The following is a 20,875-nucleotide window of genomic DNA, read 5'->3' as shown; positions in this document are numbered from 1 at the left end:
TACTGTGCTGGATATGAGGTGCAAAGAAGTCCATGATCATCACCAGTGCAGAAAGTGACACTGCATAGTGCATGGTGGAAAACGCACCCAGGAAGGTGTCCTCACCCAAAAGATGGAGACTGAGCAGCATGATGCACCATGTAAGGTGCTCTTCCCCAATTGGCTCACTCTTCAGGAAAATTTAGAAAGATGGAGGTCAAACCCAACAGGGGACCATCACATATAGGCCAAAACGCGTGAGACTCCTTTTACTCGCCTCTAACAACAGGCAGGAATACCTCGAGCCTACTCTAACCCCCAGACCCGCAGGGTTCGTCCCATTGTTCCAGTTAATAGGGTTTCTTCCTGTTCCATTCACACATGGAGAGTGGGAAAAATGATTGATTGAATGCCTCTGTTTAGTGCTTATTCTAATCTTATCCTCATAATCCCTATGAGAGGGAGTTGTATAGATATTACTCATACTGGTACAGAAGGTACAAAGAATGATTATATGGTGGTTACAAAGAAAAATATTACATTTATATTTTGTGCAGAAACAGTTATACTTAACTAAAAATGAAACATAAAGATACTCTTTTAATAGATGAAAAATAAAATTTAATTTACAATTGTAATATATTATTTTATAACTAAAATTTAATTTAACAGAGGGAGATAAAGAAAATTGTGATTGGTCATTAAAACTAAGCTGGGATTCTGTGCCACTTGTTTGATGTAAATAAATTAAAATTAAACATGAAAAAAACCAGCTAACGTAGTTTAAAACTGTTGTTGTTGTAGTCTTCGGTCCGAACACTGGTTAAACATAGCTCTCCATGACACTCTTATCATGTGCAAGCCTCATAATCTCCAGATAACTGTTGCAACTTACATATTTATAAATCTGCTCACTGTATTCATCTCTTGGTCTCCGTCTATGATATTTTTCTCCCTGCCATACTCACACACTTACTTCCAATACTAAATTGCTTATCCATTAATGACTCAGAATGCTGTCTATCAACCAATTCCTTCTTCTAGTCTGGTTGTGCCCAAGCTCCTTTTCTCCCTAATTCTATGCTGTGCCTCCTCATTAGTTACGTAATCTACCCACCTAATCTTTGGCATTCTTCTAAACAATCAAAATCAGATAACTTTCAAATAACACACAAAATCATAAACTTAGATAAGCAGATTCTGCAGAATTCCTGGGGATATTTCTAGATAAAAATTTATCTCTCATATAATCCAAACAGTCTTGCATTCGCAATCACAATATGGTCTTATGCAAGTGACATGTACACTAAGAAAGTTGTTTACCACAGCAATTTTGAATCTATTGTAAGATATGGAATAATCTTTTGAGGCAATGCAAGTAGTGAAAATAGAATAACATTGCTTAAAAAACTATTATTAGAAATACGTGTCATATTAAGCTTAAGAGATTCATGCCAACCTTTATTCAAGGATCTGAAAATTTCAACTACTCCATGTCTTTACATTTATGAACTGTTTATCTTCACATGTAACAATCCAGAATTATTCATAGAAAAAGCAGTTTCAAAACTTGTATGACACAAGAAACAAAGATAATTTCATGTTACCATCTCATAGGCTAAAACTACTCACAAACTCCTCAACTCATAGCTACGAAAATTTATAATAAATTAAAAGTGAAAAGCTGTCACATTGAGGAATTAGCTTCACTGAAGATAAAATTACATGCTGTCCTAGGACAAAAATATTATTCAGACACAGAATTTGTAAATAATGATTAATTTTTCTTTGTAGAGTAATGAAATAAATTTGTAACGACTTTTGTAAATTAAGATTTTTTAAATACATTTTATATGTCTTAGTTACATTATTTATACTGACATGTCCTGAATTTCAAATCAATGATTTATGTATGTACTTAATAAGACAAAAAATTCTGATTTATAGACATGAAGTATTTCCCATTGGGATCATCTTTCTCCCCCCCATAATCTCCATCGTTTGGTTCATTTTTTGTTAAAAGATGTTCCACGAAGGTTGAATCTGTCTTTCTTAGTCTCCAAATTCTCTCATGTCCTGATAATTTAGCTACCACAGGTTTGTCTGACTGACCAATATTATACCACTGAACAATAAATTAGATATCTGTTATTGTTGTAAGACACTGGTCTGTTGCTGCAAGATTTTTAACTTTTTGGCAAATTTATCTGAAGCTTTGTCAACATATTAAATGGTGCACCATTTTTGTAACTACTGACATACACAAGCGATGCAATTTTAAAGATTTTGTTTTTCATAGAATATTATCAGTCAGGGCAGAACTAAAGTGATTACTGGAACTGATAAGTTTGATTGCCTGTAAGTTTCTATAAGAATGTAAATAATTTAGGAGTAAAGGAAACCACTCATCGAGTAGTAGAAGTGCTGAGTCATCGTCAGGCACATGTGTGCATGCCTGTTGACCACTCATTGCTTCTGCTGTGCAGTGAGCATTCTCTTTTACTTCTAAATTATTTACAAGATGGACTGCCTATAATTCAGTTCAAAAGACAGATTCACATAATTCAAACTGTAGAAACTATATAGACATCTCATTATTGAGTACCGCCTGAAAGATGTTTACAAAGATTAAAAATAAAAAAGCAAATGTTTTTGAGAATATTAATATGGTTTTTAACAAAATAGTACCATTTCGGACCAGATGCTTGTCATTGGGCAAATAATGAAATAATTTTATGAATATGACAAATCTACACTTTCTGTTTGTTGATTTTAAACGTATGTGCCTATGGTTATGATACTGCAATTGTGGCAAGAAATATAAAAACCATTACAGAAAAATGTGAGGTAATGGAAATAGAAGGCACAAAAACTGCACTATGTAAACCCACTGAACAGAATGAAACTTTTAATAGCCTCATGGATCTTCCTTGAGTCAAAATAAGAAAAGCTGAAAACAGAAGTAATAAATTCTGCATTCAAAAGTGCATCAGTGGAAGAATTCAGTAACAGATACAAACAAACTCATGAATGGTGAGTACTGATATCAATGCTTTTGATAATGGAAAGCAATTTAAACTACTATGAGTGCAGAGGGAAACAGGGACAAAAAAAGTTTCCTATTAGATTTTTAAATGGGTATGCTGCAGAATTACCCATTTTACCATCTCATATTTATTAGCAAATGGAAACTGTCATGCAGGATGGAAAAAGTGCAGGTGACATCTGTCTACAAAAATGGTAAAATAATGGCTGCACATATTAACAAACAAATATCTTCAACATTTGTTTCTTACTTTAACACTGACATTCCTCAATATAAACACATCTCCTCTGAAGGATCAACACAGGTTAAGAAAACAATTCCTACGAAGCACAGTTTGGTTTTTTTCATGTACGGTATCTTGCAAGTAGCACAGTCTGGTGAATAGGTAGACTCCCCTTCCTAGATGCCTGAAGGATGTCCTTACAGTAGCATGCCATCAGCTAACTGAAATATATGAACTTTCCTCTCAAATATGTGATTAGCTGTAGAATTTGTGGCTAATACAACACATTGCAGTATAGAGGACAGCAAATGTTCACCAGAAACAGATGCACCACCTGGTGTACCTCAAAAAAGTGTAAAAAGGTATTTAATGTTCTCAGAATATACAAACAATTTTTCAGATATAGTCACCAGTACACTCATATTGTTTGCTGTTCTCTGGAAAAGAAAAAAAATGTAGGCTACTTGCTTAGTTAATTACCCAAAGCATCGAAACAGATCAAAAACATATTATCCCATCACAGAGATGTTCAGTGTGTTCCCTGGAACCTTCTCGGGTTAAATTCAGCTGAAACACAGGCCTATATAACACATATACATTGCTAGAAATGTAAAGTGTTCCATTAAATTTGAGATGTTCATCACATATTGAGTATCAAATAATTTATCTTTCATTTCATTTGGAACTGAAGTATATTATCAACACCCATATGATGGGTGACCCCACAGGCAGGAATACACTCTTGTAATCATTTTAGCATGGAAGCAAACAGCTTCAAATCATCATCGTCAGGAATTTCTTGTCAGGCCCGAACACCTGCTAGTATGTGTACTTACACCACATCCTAGACATGTTCCATGGGTTACAAACCAGAGGCCCTGGCAAAATAGTCAAGGACCCATACATTCTTCCACGTGTTTGTGGCGTGAGCTACATTGTGAGGTCTTGCATTATTCTACTGGAGTGCACCATTTGGTACCCTGGTCATAAAGAGGATAACAGGGCATAGTATTCTTGCCACATACTGGCAAGCACCCAGTTTCCCAGCAATGCTTACCAAACCAGTTCTGTTTTATTACCCAATACCTACCATTGTTTCAGGAGTGAGTGAGTTAGTTAGTTAGGTAGGTAGGTATCAAGATTCAGACGTTTCCTGTGTTCTTTCAAAAGAGTGTTTATGGACACATTGGCATTGATCTGGCTGCTACATACATAATTGAGACTCTGCACTGAACATAAAAGAATGCCACTTAAATGTCCCAGCTGATTCTGGCTCTACAGTAAACAAGGCCTTGTTGAATGTGCTATGGTGTCAGTGGTAAGCAATGGGTGGCAATTCGACATCTCAACCCAGCATTCATTATACTGTTTCCAGTAGTTCATGATAACAATCTGCCTTAGTCTCTACCCACATTTCAGCTACTGTCATATGCCTAATCATCAGAGCCAACAGAACAATCCTACAATTTTCTCATGGTATAGTCCTGGAGGGATCTGTGCCTACTCTTCTTGTCATAGTGTTGTTCTGAGTCCATCTCCTCACCACCCATTCTACAATCATCAGTGTGACCTGTTGGTAATTTATTCCCATGTCTGCATACCGATGTTTCCACCTTTGAGCGAACAATGTTGTGATATACACTTGAAAAATTCCAGTAATATTAGATGCTCCTAACATCCACATGTTCTCATGCCATTCTCATTAGGAATGGTCATGCCATTCATCATTAGGAATGGCTTTTTTTCTGTACTGAAAATAAGATCACACCAGGATGAAAATTTAATCACTGTATCCCAGAGAAATGGAAATAACTAGAGTAGCAGTTTGGTGGCATTCAGTCAGCATGTCCATGGTGTAACACTTTCCATTTCGTGAATGTAGTCACAGTAGGTAGGTCCTTCGCATCTAGGGGGAGAATGACATGCCTCCTTTTCCATTTTTGGCATCCACAGCTTATTATGCTGCTCATACAGTTACACATATTCACATTAGAATGAGAAACATTCTCAACAGTGTGTCCAATGTTACTCTTCAATGTATAAATTATGGTTACACTCACTCTGTTGCCTTTCCTAGATCCTCTTCCAAAGAAACTAAACCACATTTAACATCACTGAGCCCTGCACTTGCCTTAAACTACTAGTTTCCTGGTAATCATCTCCTAAAGAGTTCTGTACCCATTCTGACATTCACTTAGCATATCTATTACCTAGCAATAAATTCTTCTTAACACTTCACTTTCTAAACATGCAGCTTACATCCTGTAGTGTCAGGCTACTTCTGAAGTTTTTGAGTTGAGTATACCACTTTGTCATCAAGTTTCAAAAGCAATGCACCTAGTGCACATGTCAAAACTGTGGTTTTCACATTTGTTGCAGCTCTTGGGTCTTTTCACCGATTTGGAAGGTTTGACTGTGATGCAGGCTTCTGTCTTGGCCTTGACATTACTACTGCAAACTGGAACAGTTAATTCTGTAACTCTTAATGGCAATGAATACAGAATGACTTAATACTTCCACTAATGACAGCTGCCACCAAACACAGGGGAAATAACCCAGTAGTATTCAAATATATCATTAGGAGTACAGTTAAAGAGCTTACTATGTAATTCAACACACAGGCATAACAGTGCTGCATGTGCACTCAGCAACAGGGAATGGGAATGAAAGACAAATTTGTCAAGAGATTTCTGATAATTGTTGTAGTGCACCTATTAAGGAAGGTGCAGACAAGCCTGGTGCAGGTGAGGGAAGAGAGAGGTAAAAGGAGGGATCTCAAATTAAGTTCTAGGAAACTACCTTCTACATTTCTCTTGTTAAGTATCTCAAACAATTACTACATACAATATTGAGCATCTCATTTAAGGTGCACATCATTCAGTATAGGAAACGTAGAACAAATTTAATTTTTGAGAAGTCTGATACATCTTACAATCCTTCACTGACCTTACGAAAGCCATTGTTTCCATGAACCACTCTTAATACTCTTAAGTTAGAATGAGGTGGAGTTACCAAGACTGTTTTGACGTCCTCCAGGTATTACACAGAGAAAATGGGGGTGGTTGTTACATCCAATACAGCAAAGTATTTCAGAGAATGGAGGACAATTTTGGGTCATTCCACATCAAATCACCCAATAAAAAATAAATTTTACACCCACCTCCTTAGATTTTCATGAAATTTGGCTGAAATGGTTCTAATACCATCCTGACAACACCTGCAAAATTTTTTTGCTGTATCTCTTATAGTTTTTTTTAAATAAATTTTTTGTTTTTATGTTTTGCGTTTTCCGAACCTTCCGAAATGGTAAATTTAATTTGTATTCAAAACTTTAAAATTGCTTATCTTAAAAACTCTTCTAGATAACATCATGAATTTTTGCAGCAAGTTTATTTATTATACATATTTGAAGATAAAAATGATACTATTAAAATATATTAATATTTTCTGTGAAAAAAATGTATATATGTATTTTTTTCTTTTCTTTTTTTTAACGGATATTTTGTTTTATAAGAATTACAATATCTAGAGTCTCAGACCTGATAGAATGCTCAAATTTGTTTTAATTTACTCTTCAACATATAGGCTACTTGATAAAACAAAAATAATGATGGCTTTTTAACATGTTTATTAATTATAGTAGATTACATTAGAATTATGTACAAAGATATTGTACTTACGACACTTATGTATAAACCAACTGATTGCTTGAAACATTGAATTTTTTGAGTAATTTTGTCTTTTTAATAAACATTAATGCTGATTCAACTTATTTTTCCACTTCATCCAAGAGCTTTCAGTTCTTTTGATACAGTCTTTATTGAAGTAATACATTCTTCCAGTTCCGCTTGATTGAGGTGCATCTACTACACAGACTATGTGCTCCAAAGGCACTATGCAAGAATCTTCTCTTTCAGGCCAATAAAATGATGCAGCTGGTCCTGAAGTATGTAGAAATAGAATTTCTGCATCTTCTTCATCATTGAATATTGTTTTTACCAGTCCAAAGTACCAGTTACCATCATAATTTACAGCCACGTAGCTATTTATGGATGGTTCAACACGAAACCAATCAGAAGATGAATGGAAAGAAAAGAGTAAGGAGGGTTTTACACTATCTGTAGTCCTTCTAATTTCAAGGTTGTTTGTTGGAAGTGGTTTGAAGTTATGAAAACTTGTTGTTCCAGGAATGGTTCGGGTTGCTGAAAAACGGTTTTCTAGTTTTAACCATAGCAAATCAGTTTCTTTTTTGTCCATAAAGCGAAAACGAACACACATCGATTACTGTCATTATTTGTTCTTTGCCTGAAAGCTGTAGACTAGCTTTCCTTAAAATTCTTTTAATAGTTCCTCCTAGGCCATCACAAATTGACTTCCCATGACTTGTTGCAAAAAAAAGAGTGTTGGGCCTTCAAATTAAAGTCTCTCAAGTGTTCAGTCAAATTTTTAAAACTGTTTCTATTTTTGTACTGCCCAGCACAACCATCTGTAAAGTAGTGAACTGAGTCAATGTCAGTATGATGTGTTGACAGACACTTTGTAATTTCTTTTTGTACAAAGTTAACAAAACCAGTATCACGTTCTTGGTCATCACTAATAAAACATTGGTTGGAAACAAAAACATTGTTTTCCTCATTTCTTAGAAAAACTCCAACTGGGTGTAGAGTACAACCACCTCTATTCCAGTGGTAACTTTGGATCTCATTTTGTATAACGAAGGAATAATTTTCACTGAAACCCATCACAATAATTGCTGTTTTGGGTGGTGGGTCTTCTTTCAATCTTTTAAAGGCTGCTGATTGGGATTTTACTATAAACGAATGCTGGATGAGCTTTTCCAATGACCTAACCAATAAAGAAATGTAGTCTTCAACACTGATAAACCGTTTGATCATTTCTGCCCTGTCTGTGTTAACCCACTGACTGATTACAATTTCTTCTTCTAAATCATAATCTTCACTTAATTTTTCAGGTAAGTACTCAGTTAGTGCAGTATTTGCAGTACAGCTGTCACAATGACGTAGCATGCAGTTTTGGTTTTCCGTGTTGCACACAAGCATCTTAATTAGGTCTTTATAAGATTCTTCAATTTTCACAGCATCCAGTAATAGTTTAACATTCTGGTGGATACTGCATTCACATACAGTATGTGTGCCTGCAGCACCAGCAAGGATACACCATTTAGGTCTGAAGAAACAAAATTTTGAAAATCCTACTTCTACCTCGGGATTCTCCCATTAGAAAGAATAATAGAGTTCTCTCAAGTTACACAAAATGAGTCTTTTTTGCATGTACACATTTTTTTGAACACTTACTTTGTCTTTTGTTCCAGGTAGCAATCTGGAACTTTCATCCTTTTCATAAAAATCTGTTACAAGTCTTACTGTATTTTCAGAAAGAGTTTTACCTTTTTTTGGACCAGGAGTTTCCAAAATACCCTTTTCAGATTTTAGCTTTCTAGCTTGTCGCACCATGTACTCACATTAAATTCTTTCATCACTTTATTTTGACTCCAAGAATCTGGAGCCAAGGTCAGAATCTGGATTTTTCTAGACCTCCTAACAGATGAAATCTTCTCTTTCATAAGAGAAATCATTACATCAAAATCCTTTAATTCAACCATGACTTCATCATCTGTTTCACTTTCATTGACTTCAACTCTTTATTTTTCCTCACAAAAGTTACGGCATGTTGAGCAAAACTTTTGTCCAGGTTTTATGCTAATATTTTTTGTCGGTAATTGTTTAGAAAGATCCAAGCCTACACTTCTCAACGATTTTTTGATGGGCTTTTTGCGTTTTTTTAGTGGGTCTACACATGTTGTTTGATACTTTTCAAAAACATTTAAAAAGTAGTAGCTGTGGTATGAATATATATTCTTAAATTCACACATATTAATTCCAGATCGTAAGTGGATCAAATCTTTTTCTTCCTCGCTCAATTCAGATACCAGCTGTAACTGTTTTGAAGGTGTGTAGGTTGTTCAAAAACAGTCAGATTTTTTAAATAACCCTACGCTACAGGTTTGAATATCTGACATACTGATTTCACATTTGGTCTGATTACTGTTCTGGTTACTTTTATAGGATATTGGAAAAGAATCTCTGTAAACTAAGTAACAGTACTTACTGAAAGTTTGAATAAACTTAATAAAATACTATCCAAGCACTATTTAACACTGTAATAATTTTTTACTTCAAAACACAGGAGTAACAAAACAAAATCCAAGCGTACATTGTTACTCGAAGAAGACAAAAACTTATTTTCGGTGTCTAAGTCACTTGGTACTTTTTATTTTTAAAATATAATTAATATTATTTTAAAAATTAGATAACTATTAAACAGGTTAAAAAGCCAACATAATTTTTCTTTTATCTAATAGCCTATACAATTAAGAGTATTTTAAAACAAATTTGAGCTTTCTATCAGGTCTGAGACTCAAGATATTGCAGTTTTTGTAAAACTAAACATCCATTAGCTAAAAAAAAAACTTGTAAATTTTTATTCATTTGGAAGGTTTTCATATATCTTTATGGTAATTTTTTTAACATTTAGATAAAATACACAAACTTATTCCAAAATTTCATACTGATATCTTGAGTATTCTTTAATATACAATTTTTTTTAGTTGTGAGGACACGTTTAAGTTACGATTTCCGACTGCTGAAACAACGCCAAATCTAAAAACTTTAAAAATTTATATAAAAAACTATAAGAGATAGAGCAAAAAAATTTTACAAGTGCTTTCAGGATGATAAAAGAAGTAACTGTACCAAGTTTCATCAAAATCTGACATGGTTGGTGTCAAGGCCTGGGTGACTTGACATGGAATGACCCTTTTGTGAAGTATCATTCTAGGCCCAATCCTCGTTTCATATAGTAATTTATCCCTAAATATCAAGAATATTCAAGTGATACACCCGTACTCATTGAGTTTGCAACAAATGAACAAATTATCCTGAGTGTTGGTACCTTACATAAATTAGAATGCTTGTTATTGAATAAACTTGGGCATAATGAACACTAGGTTCAGAATTTGTCCCAGTATGACAGATGCTTTGGGAAGTGGGGGTGGAGGGACTATCATCAGCTATCACAGTAACATGATAAAAAATTCACAATGAAAATATTGTTCTGTGCTACTTCTAAGGACGCAAGAAAGACAATCTACCATAGCTCCTTTATAGCCAATTGTAATGTAGGGCATCATATTTTGGGGGTAGGCAAATAGCATTAGCAGAACAGTTCTACAAAAAATAATTATCAAACACACACACCATCACCAAGCAGACAAGTAAATGCATGTTTTTCTTATCTTTACATTTATCAAATTCTATCACTCTGTATTTACATGCTTATGAGATGATAAAGCTATTTTTAGTGAATATGGAATGAATGTACACAGTGTGTGCGTTTCATCTCTCTGATGTTTTGAATTTATACTTTCTACGAGTCGTGTATAATGTTGACTAGTAGTTAAGATTGTATTCAGATTCTGGATGTGGCTCTAAATCACAAAAAGTTGTATGTACGAAATAGTGAAAACATCAAATGGAAAGAGGATGTATTAATTATAACAAACAACACCGAGGAAATATATTTATGAAACTATGACAAAGTGCCAACACTAATTCATAGGCATTTAATTCTTAGCACATTTTTTTTCCAACAGAGAACATAATATATGATTATAAACTCCACCCTCAACTGCATTTAAGAAACAATAGTCTAAGGAAACATACCATACTACAAAAAACTGTCAATATACAAACTACAGCTCAGGAGTATCTAGATCATCATCACTCTATAACCCCTCAGGGAATATCTTGGGATATTTATTGCTAAATACAATAAGAAAATATCATTAACACAAAATAAGTGTAAAATCATGAACCAACAATGGAGCTAAATATTCTTCTGCGAGAGATCCTCAGTTCATCCCTACAAAGTGTCAATTTAAAAACTTGGTCCAAGACTGACAAACCACAATACAAGCACAAGGCGCTAATAAAGACTTGACACTTCAACAATACCATCCTGAGGCATCCTGAATATGGAAAATCTAGCATGGAAAATGTATTTAGAAACACCAGCAGGCTTTGTTCCTGCAGCATGCTATATTCACAAATACTCTAAAAGAATGCCTTGAGGTGAATGTATGAAAAGCATTTTAAAAACATAACACTAATGATTTTACTATACTTCTCATGGAGTCACAATCACAAATTCTACCTATCAAAAAATTATTCTACCTGTAACCATAACACAGGACAGAAGCACAACAGAATTACTGGTATAAAGTGTAATTAATTTATGATGAGCGGCAATTATGTCAATTTGCATTTTAATTTGATAACTTGGTGGAAAAAAAAGCTGGAATTATCTATATTACAATCAAAATGCCTGGCTACTGTAGGAAATATGTCGCACAGTACCATATACCCCTGTCTGTATTTTTCACATTATTAGTCGAAGAAAATAAGCACAAATATGAAGAGATACAAAAGTTATTTATTGGAAAATTCCCATAGGCAACTGAATTCATGTGATCTTAGAACAGTTAATTTGTTACACTGTAGCAAACAAAGAATGAACAAGACAATGAATGATGGGGTACAATAAAAAATGTAAATGTAACATGCTTAACCAAGAATTAAATTAACATAACTGCGTTCACAAAAACTGATTTTTATTTACATCTGAAGAACTTAATTTACATCTATAGCACATGGAAATTAAGACAGTTTCTTTGCTTTCTGGTACAAAGTGTCCACCACCTTTCCCATGCTATGTATTGTTTCTAGAGCTGTTTCATATGTCTTATCCACTGGAGTGTCTTCAAACACAATAAGAACACCTTCACCTTGGTCCAATATACCATGAAACTTTTTGTCAAGGATCATCTGCGACAATTTCTTCTCCACTTGTTGCATTGGGAGTTTAATAGACTGAGATATGTATTCCACTTGAACTCTGGAATATGGTTCAATAATACGGCAAAGATTTTGTTCTAACATATTGTCATACAATGTTCCTAAATGTGCACGCACAATCACATCATCTTCTAACTCTTTCTTATAGGTTTTAAGAGCATGTTGAAAATCAGCAAGTGACCTCTTGTGACTTGCTTGGGCCACAGACTTCATTGCCTCTATATCCTTGCCTGCATACTTCAACGCCAATTTACCACTTATAATTTGATGTACGTCTTCAGGATTGTTCAGCATTATTTTCGAAAGTAACATATACTTGAGAGCTGTCAACGCTTTTGGGCATTCCACACTGTCGTAACCTTCAAATGCTTCATAGAAGTAAGAATATGCTGTCTTGAAGTCCTTTTCATCAGCAGCATGAAGAATCCCAGACTGCAAATCCAATGATGCTTGCAACTTTGGGGGGCAGTAAATAGCATTTGCCGTTGTTCTTGCTGATGTAAGTGCTGCTCGTGCTTTGGGAAGATTACTTAGAGCGTGGTATGTTTTACTTTCCAGAAGCTGGACTTCCACAAGCAAATTTTTATCATCCAGTTTCTTCAACTCCTTTAGCAGAGTAGATCCAAGAGATAAAGCTTCTGAAAACATGCCAGTGTCGAAGTACAGGGCTATGAGCCGAGCTTCCAGCGATTGCCTCAAGAACGTTCTTCTTTCTTCTTTTGCCCATTCTATACACTCTTTACACAACTGCACTTCTATTCCTATGCCAGCTTCTAAATCTAAGAAAAAGTCAACAAGTGATCTCACCAATTTTGCTGCCTTGGCTTTGCTTATATGGCTTAAAAAAGGCCTAGTTGCTTTGATTAGGTCAGCAAGCTCCTTAGCTTTACCTTCCTTCTTGTACAGCTCACCAAGTTGCAAGATGCCTTGCTCCTTAACTCGGATGGTATCTTCGTCATTCTCGGCAATTTCTTGATCCCGCACAATTTTATTCAGCAAATCAATACCTTCTTCTCTATTTGTGCTGGAAACAGCACGAGCCCTCTCGAATAACATTGCACCAGCCATTTTGGCTAGAACCGCTCTGTCATCAGAGAGTAAATCGCATGAAAATCTTTGGCAAGGTTGTGTACATCATGGATAATGCCAGTACAATTTTCGTAAAGATTGCATTGTTCCTCGATGATAGCTTCACTAGAGAGTACTATTATCACTAAACGTTATGGAACCAGTACGTTTCTTAATCTTAGCATTATTTTTGTTAAAGCAAAACTGATTCTTTATTGAAAAATTTTATTTTTTTATAATATTTATAATATTACAGAGACCTATGTGTGCCTTAAAATTTATCAAATAAATATAATTTAATTTTTGAATTAAGTATGAAATCGTTTTTTCTATAGGTACAACACTGGTTACATCCGGTGGCGATTGTCTTTGGTGAATACTGCCGTTGCTAGTCAACGGAAGGTGCAACTTTTTGGGATTGCGCGCTAGGCATTGAAAGGACGCCATTTTAGTAAATTGTGTTATATGTACGAAGCAAGAATTTTTTGGTACGAGTTAAATCTTCCAAGGCATGAGTGACAGGGAGGTGAGTTAGCTGGCTCATGTACTCATTTTGCGAGATATCTATTTTTGGTTGCATACATTTCAGCGTTGCCCGGCGTTAAGGTAAATCGTGAGTAGCATGCGATCAATATACATATTTGTAAGATAGTTCTGAATTTTGTTTTTGGCTGGTGCTATTTACGTAGGTAGAACAATGCTTTAGAAGTAATATTTCGGTATTTGCAGTTACGTTGGAAGTCTTTTATTTAAATGCATTGTAAACTTTTCATTGAATCGGCAGATTCATTGAGTACTTATATTTGCAAGAAAATCAGAGCTGATAGTAATCTTGTTGTTGGATGTCGCAGTACAATTTGAAATTTAACACCGTCGTAATGAATACAAATAGTTTTTTTGTTGAGGACGCCAATGTGCAGAACGCGCCATTTTCGTGATAGCTTCTCGGCATTGAGTAACTATAAACTGCTCCGCTGATAAAACTGTTTACAAAATTGAGAAATATAAATCTGATTATTTATTGCATTTTCACTCGTTCAACTTCTACAAACTTAGTGATTACTTTTTAAATATCACAGTTTACTGGTTTGTTGTTATAGTTTTGTTCATCTAAAGCGTCAACGTGACGGTGAAAGAACTATGTACGTTATGGCTCTTTTAATTTATTCTTGAGTGGCACCATATAACAAGTACACAAAATGAAATGTTTATGTGAGTTCAAGTATGTCTTGCCAAAATTTGTTCTCTTAGTGATGAATTAATAATCTGAATTGTATATAATTTTTTTGAAAGTTGCCCAAGAATTTTTCAGTTTGTATGTGTGTTTGTATTTTGTTTTGTGTAAGTGAAGTGATTTATTTTGTGGCATTGTTCTAATGTTGATGGGTCCAATATTGTATGTTAATGTAAGAATACTTCTTAAGCGTGAAACATTTACAACATTTTCATATTTTCGCAATTTTGTGTGCAGCATAGCCCAAGTCATAGCGGATCTAATCACAGCCCTCCGGCTAATGATAAGACCCCCACACCACCTAATTCTAGAGAACAATCAAGGAGCCGTTCTCGCTCATACAGCCAACACAGATCACATCATAAAGGAAAATCTTATTCTCGCTCAAGGTATGTTGGCGTATTGTATAGCTTCAATCTTGTTTCATGAAAGAAACTATTAGACAAAATACACATAGGAAAATTAAATATGGTGCCTTGGTTATTTAATTTGTAATGAACTTTTCACCATGTGGACAGTGTTGTGCATGCTCCCTGCAATGTACGTTAAATATTTAATTAACAATAAATAAATAATTTCAAAAGTATTTCACGTTGCAAAAAAAAAAAAATGCTTTTAATTTCATGTGATTTTTGAATTGGTAGCAGAGCCTTTTACAGTTACAAAGAACAGGTGCTAAGTATATAGAGTGACAGTCCTGTGGAATTTAAAGAGTTTTATGAAATCATAGGGAATTGTTTTAAACTGAGCATGGGAATTTAATTTTATTGGGTTTTATAAATCAGTTTAAAATAGTTCATACTTCAAAACTTGCAAGTATTTAAATATTAATTCTAATATATTCAGTGACGAAAAACTGTGATTAAACGGTAGCTGAGAAGAGAGTTGTTACTTCGGAATGCTGAACTCCCAACCTGCCACTGTAATTTCTCTGGGATTGTCACACCACCACCTCTCCTTGAAAGATTCCTGGCATGTCTACTACGTACTGCATAGAACATATGTAGTCTTCCTTTATTCAGCTCACTCGAACAGATACATTATTCAGTGTACAAATAAGGAACTGGCATCATTGAGTTCTGGAAGAGTTGCACTATGTTTAAATTTTAATTTCACATACAGCAACAAATTAAGATGTATGGGAAAAATGCATTTTCTGGCAATATTACAGAATTTTCAACATGAAGGAAACTTTTTTATTGAAGGTAGATGAACACATTATGTGAAGGAAATCTTCTGAGTATATCACACTACCGTCTACTCCAAACTGGAATGTTGTAAGTTTTCTAATACAAGATCATTTTGTCCATGATGGTCCATTGGTGCATCAAGTACGTAAGCAGTTGCCCATGTGGTTTCACTACAGGAAACGGATTTTCCGGGCTTATAGATAAACCGGTTATTAGTTTTTCTTATCTACTTATTTATTTCAGACATAACAAAATGAGATTAATGCTGTGAGAAAATAAAATGAACATATGAGAATGTCAATGACACAATTCTCTAGTGTGCATAGCTAAATCTTTGTACTCCAGTCTTGAGAACCTGGGTCTGATAAATGGCATAAAAATGTTTCCATTTTGTTTGAAAGGTCATTCTCCTTTGTCATGACTCTTTCAGGAAGTGCACCATCTAAATTGTTTTTATTGTTAAACCTGTATAAAGCTCTGCAGTTTCTCTCTTCCGTATTTCTTCAGGCTACATCTCTCTTATGTGGGCAACACAAATTGCGCCATTTATATTAAAAATCTTGGTAAAACTTCGTCAGCAGAATTAACACAGCTTGGTGTATGCTATAGAGCTCATTTAAAAAAGTTCTCTTGTGAGAAAAACTACAGTTTCATTCATATGAAATTGGAGAATGTTCTTTGCACTTTGTGTGTAGTAGAGAAGTGATGTCTTGAAATGTTTGTGTGACACCACATGCCATATTTAGTATACAGTGGTGGGAAGGATTTAAAGTGTGATTCCTGTCAAAAGCCTCTACTATAAATTTTATTTTGGCCACAATCAACTGGATGATAATGTCTGTAACCATTTCTGATCTTGCAGTTATTTGAGAAAGTAATAGCAGTTTAAATTGCTGTGAAACTAGCAGCAATGAATTCTTAATGTTGATTGAAGAAAAAAAAGTCTTCTGGCATGCAAGAGGCCACAACAGCCAAAGGTACAGAGTACTGACATGCTTCAGATGGCACTTGGCAGCAAGTAAACAGGCTGTGTCATAACTGCTGTCCATTTCTCACTTGCCTACTTCTGCCAGTGGCAAACAATTTCAGATGAGGATAATTGTCTCTTCAAAACTTTTTTTTTTTTTCTCCCCCTATTCAGGAGGTAGCAAAAATGCCCTTTGCTGTAGTGGCCATAAGTGCCATGGAAGCCTATGCTTACATTGTCTGTGTGTTTGAATGCACCACATGCTCGTAACAAGAAGCTCCATGTTTTATCATTTAAACATACTGTTTGCTGCATGTAATCAGCATTATTGTATTAGTATTTTTCTCTTGTGTGAGCCAAACATACACAGAGAAACACAAAAATACTCTTGTGGATTACCAGTTTTTCCATTTACCCCTGTAATAGTTAATCTAATTTCTGTTGAAGAGAAATTTGTAGGCTTACCTCACTCTGAGGTAGTATTTAATCAGTTTTTATGCACAATTACTTTGTATATTATCTCACCTTTTCTGGATTTGTATGCTGATATTTTAACAAAAAAAGGAACATAATAAATCGCGTGAAACAGAGGAACTAGTTTCCAAAGATTTACACCTAGTGTATCCATAATGAAGTGGTTGTGATACACAATGTGATCAAAGGTATCCAGATATCTGGCTGAAAATGACTTAGTTTGTGGCGCCCTCTATTGGGAACCCTGGAATTCAGTGTGGTGTTTGCCCACCCTTAGCCTTGATGACAGCGTCCACTCTCGCAGGCATACAATCAGGTGCTTGGAAGGGTTCTTGATGAATGGCACTCCATTCTTCATGGAGTGCTGCACTGAGGAGAGGTATTGGTGTCGGTCAGTGAGGCATGGTAGGAAGTAGGCGTTTCAATACAGTCCAGAGGTGTTCTTTAGGGTTCAGGTTAGGACTCTGTGCAGGCCAGTCCATTACAGGGATGTTATTGTCGTGCAACCACTCCGCCACAGGCCGTGCATTATGAATAGGTTCTCGATCGTGTTGAAAGATGCAATCGCCACCCCTGAATTGCTCTTCAACAGTGGGAAGCAGGAAGGTGCTTAAAACATCAGTGTAGACCTGTGCTGTGGTAGTGCCATGCAAAACAAGGGGTGGATGCCCCTTCCAGGAAAAACACACCATAACACCTCCGCCTATGAATTTTACTGTGGCACTACACACACTGGCAGATGACGTTCACAGGGCAGTCGTCAGACCTACACCTTGCCATCGGATCGCCACATTGTGTTCTGTAATTTATCACTCCACACAACATTATTTCCACTTTTCAGTTGTGCAATGTTTATGCTCCTTACACCAAGGGAGTTGTCGTCTGGCATTTACCGGCATGTGATGTATGGCTTATGAGCAGCTGCTCAACCATGAAATACAAGCTTTCTTACCTCCCGCTTAGCTGTCGTAGTACTTGCAGTGGACCCTGATGCAGTTTGGAATTCCTGTGTGATGGTCTGGATAGAAGTCTGCCTATTACACGATAAGGCCCACTTCAGCTGTTGGTGTTCTGTCGGTCAACAGATGAGGTCGGTCTGTACGCTTTTGCGCTGTATCTGTCGCTTTAAATTTCCACGTCACTAACACATCAAAAACAGTGGACCTAGGGATGTTCAGGAGTGTAGAAATCTCGCGTACAGACATACGACACAAGTGACACCCAATCACGTAACCACATTTCAAGTCCGTGGGTTCCGCGGAGAGCCCCATTCTGCTCTCTCATGATGTCTTGACTACTGAGATTGCTGATATGGAGTACCTGGCTGTAGGTGGCAGCACAGTGCACCTAAAATGAGTCATACGCATTTGGGGGTGTTTTGACTGGTAAGACCTGATACTCTGACAAAGGATTTTACTGTAGCCTGCCACTGCAGAATAATACTGTGGCCATAAAACATAAACAATACAAAAGAAACAAAATAAAAATTAAATTGCAAAAAAAGGGCCATTTACAGTGAAGCACAGTGCATGCACAAGTATCTGCCAACAGCAAATCATTTCAAAGGCTTTAGGACGAAGACTGTGAAATTCTTCAATAACAATAAATTGCTTATGGTGAGTGTGATGTCACAACTGTACACAGTAGGTTTGTTTGAACAGTTGCCTGCAGGCTCATACTCATACGCATGCACATTTCGGTCGCTTGTGAGCAGTACCTGGTCCCAATTTGGGCTACTTGAAGTGTTGCTGTTAGCTGTTATCAGCAGAACAGCAGTAGCAACAAGCAGCCAGATGCTACCCGGAACAATTTTTCCGGCACGCCAAACACAACAGATTCACACATGAGCAAAGTCGGAGTTGTAGTGGGGAGGGGATTAGTTCCCATGTGATCAGTTTTTTTTTTTACTTTTAGTGATTTTGCTGTTTCCTCTTCATTCACAGCTCTCAGGTCAAATGAAAACAAAATAGAAGTCTGTGGCTTGGAGCTATCAAGTGAATTAAAATAAATACAACTAATTATGGAAGCCTCAAATATGTTGTTCGTTAAGTTTTCTGATTTGATTTTATTTCTGTGTTTTTGGCAGTCAAGCATTAATCACCTTGCAGAACAATGAAGTTATTTTTGTCAATTTACCAAAGCAATTTGCCTCTTACTATTCTTTTCTGCAGAGACAGTTAATTTATTTGAAACCTAGTGTTCCATTTTCCATGCCATTGGCTAGTTTAAACTGTTAGTTGAATTTCAAATGCATGTTTTCATCTTCCAGCACATACAACATTATGCTGTAATAACCAAACATGAGATGCTACAGTACGGGTACTCAAAGTAAATTTGCGTATTGAAATGTTGTTGTTTTTGTCTTCTGTCCTGAGACTGGTTTGATGCAGCTCTCCATGCTACTCTATCCTGTGCAGGCTTCTTCAACTCCCCGTACTTACAGCAACCTACATCCTTCTGAATCTGCTTAGTGTATTCACCTCTTGGTCTCCCTCTGGTTTTACCCGCCACGCTCCCCTCCAATGCTAAATTTGTGATCCCTTGATCCCTCAGAATGCGTCCTGCCAACTGGTCCCTTCTTCTTGTAAAGTTGTGCCACAAACTCCTCCCCAATCCTATTCAATACCTCCTCATTAGTTATGTGATCTTCAGCATTCTTCTGTAACCCCACATTTCGAAAGCTTCTAATCTCCTCTTGTCCAAACTATTTATCGTCCATGTTTCACTTCCATACATGGCTACACTCCATACAAATACTTTCAGAAACGCCTTCCTGACACTTAAATCAATACTCGATGTTAACAAATTTCTCTTCAGAAACACTTTCCTTGCTATTGCCAGTCTACATTTTGTTTCGTCTCTACTTTGACCATCATTAGTTACTTTGCTCCCCAAATAGCAAAACTCCTTTACTATTTTAAGTGCCTCATTTCCTAATCTAATTCCCTCGGCATCACCTGATTTAATTCAACTACCTTCCATTATCCTCGTTTTGCTTTTGTTGATGTTCATCTCATATCCTCCCTTCACGACACTGTCCATTCCTTTCAACTGCTCTTCCAAGTCCTTGGCTGTCTCTGACAGAATTACAGTGTCATCGGCAAACCTTAAAGTTTTTATTTCGTCTCCATGGATTTTAATACCTACTTCGTTTTTTTGCTTGCTCAATATACAGATTGAATAACATCGGAGAGGGGCTACAACCCAGTCTCACTCCCTTTCCAACCACTGCTTCCCTTTCATACCGCTCGACTCTTATAACTGCCATCTGCTTCCTGTACAAATTGTAAATAGCCTTTTGCTCCCTGTATTTGACCACTGCCATGTTCAGAATTTGAAAGAGAGTATTCCAGTCAACATTGTCAAAAGCTTTCTCTAAGTCTACAAATGCTAGAAACGTAGGTTTGCGTTTCCATAATCTATTTTCTAAGGTAAGTCATAAGGTCAGTATTGCCTCACGTATTCCAACATTCCTACGGAATCTGAATTGATCTTCCCCGAGGTCCGCTTCTACCAGTTTTCCATTTGTCTGTAAGGAATTCGTGTTAGTATTTTGCAGCCATGGCTTATTAAACTGATAGTTTGGTAACTTTCACATCTGTCAACGCCTGCTTTCTTTGGGTTTGGAATTATTATATTCTTCTTGAAGTCTGAGGGTATTTCGCCTGTCTCGTACATCTTGCTCACCAGATGGTAGAGTTTTGTCAGGACTGGCTCTCCCAAGGCAGTCAGTAGTTCCAATGGAATGTTCTCTACTCCAG

General features: G+C 36.1%; 2 protein-coding genes across 5 annotated transcripts in view; one reads left to right on the top strand and one right to left on the bottom strand.

The window, feature by feature from the left end:
- Nucleotides 1-11,739: 11,739 nt before the first annotated feature.
- Nucleotides 11,740-13,288, bottom strand: LOC124787632 (26S proteasome non-ATPase regulatory subunit 11). The gene has a single exon (XM_047254395.1). The coding sequence runs from the start codon at nucleotides 13,247-13,249 to the stop codon at nucleotides 11,984-11,986; it is 1,266 nt and encodes a 421-aa protein (XP_047110351.1). The 5' UTR covers nucleotides 13,250-13,288; the 3' UTR covers nucleotides 11,740-11,983.
- Nucleotides 13,289-13,617: 329 nt separating this feature from the next.
- Nucleotides 13,618-20,875, top strand: part of LOC124787633 (transformer-2 protein homolog alpha) — a 55,421-nt gene continuing 48,163 nt past the window's right edge. For all 4 annotated transcript variants that reach the window (XM_047254398.1, XM_047254396.1, XM_047254399.1 and 1 more), the window contains exons 1-2: nucleotides 13,618-13,775; nucleotides 14,721-14,872. In XM_047254398.1, the coding sequence (XP_047110354.1) occupies nucleotides 13,761-13,775; nucleotides 14,721-14,872 (167 nt within the window). In that variant the 5' untranslated portion in view covers nucleotides 13,618-13,760. The remainder of the gene's footprint in view (nucleotides 13,776-14,720; nucleotides 14,873-20,875) is intronic.

Source organism: Schistocerca piceifrons, chromosome 3, assembly GCF_021461385.2.
Source record: "Schistocerca piceifrons isolate TAMUIC-IGC-003096 chromosome 3, iqSchPice1.1, whole genome shotgun sequence".
NCBI classification, from domain to species: Eukaryota; Metazoa; Arthropoda; class Insecta; order Orthoptera; family Acrididae; genus Schistocerca; species Schistocerca piceifrons.
This window is presented reverse-complemented; position numbering and strand designations above follow the sequence as displayed.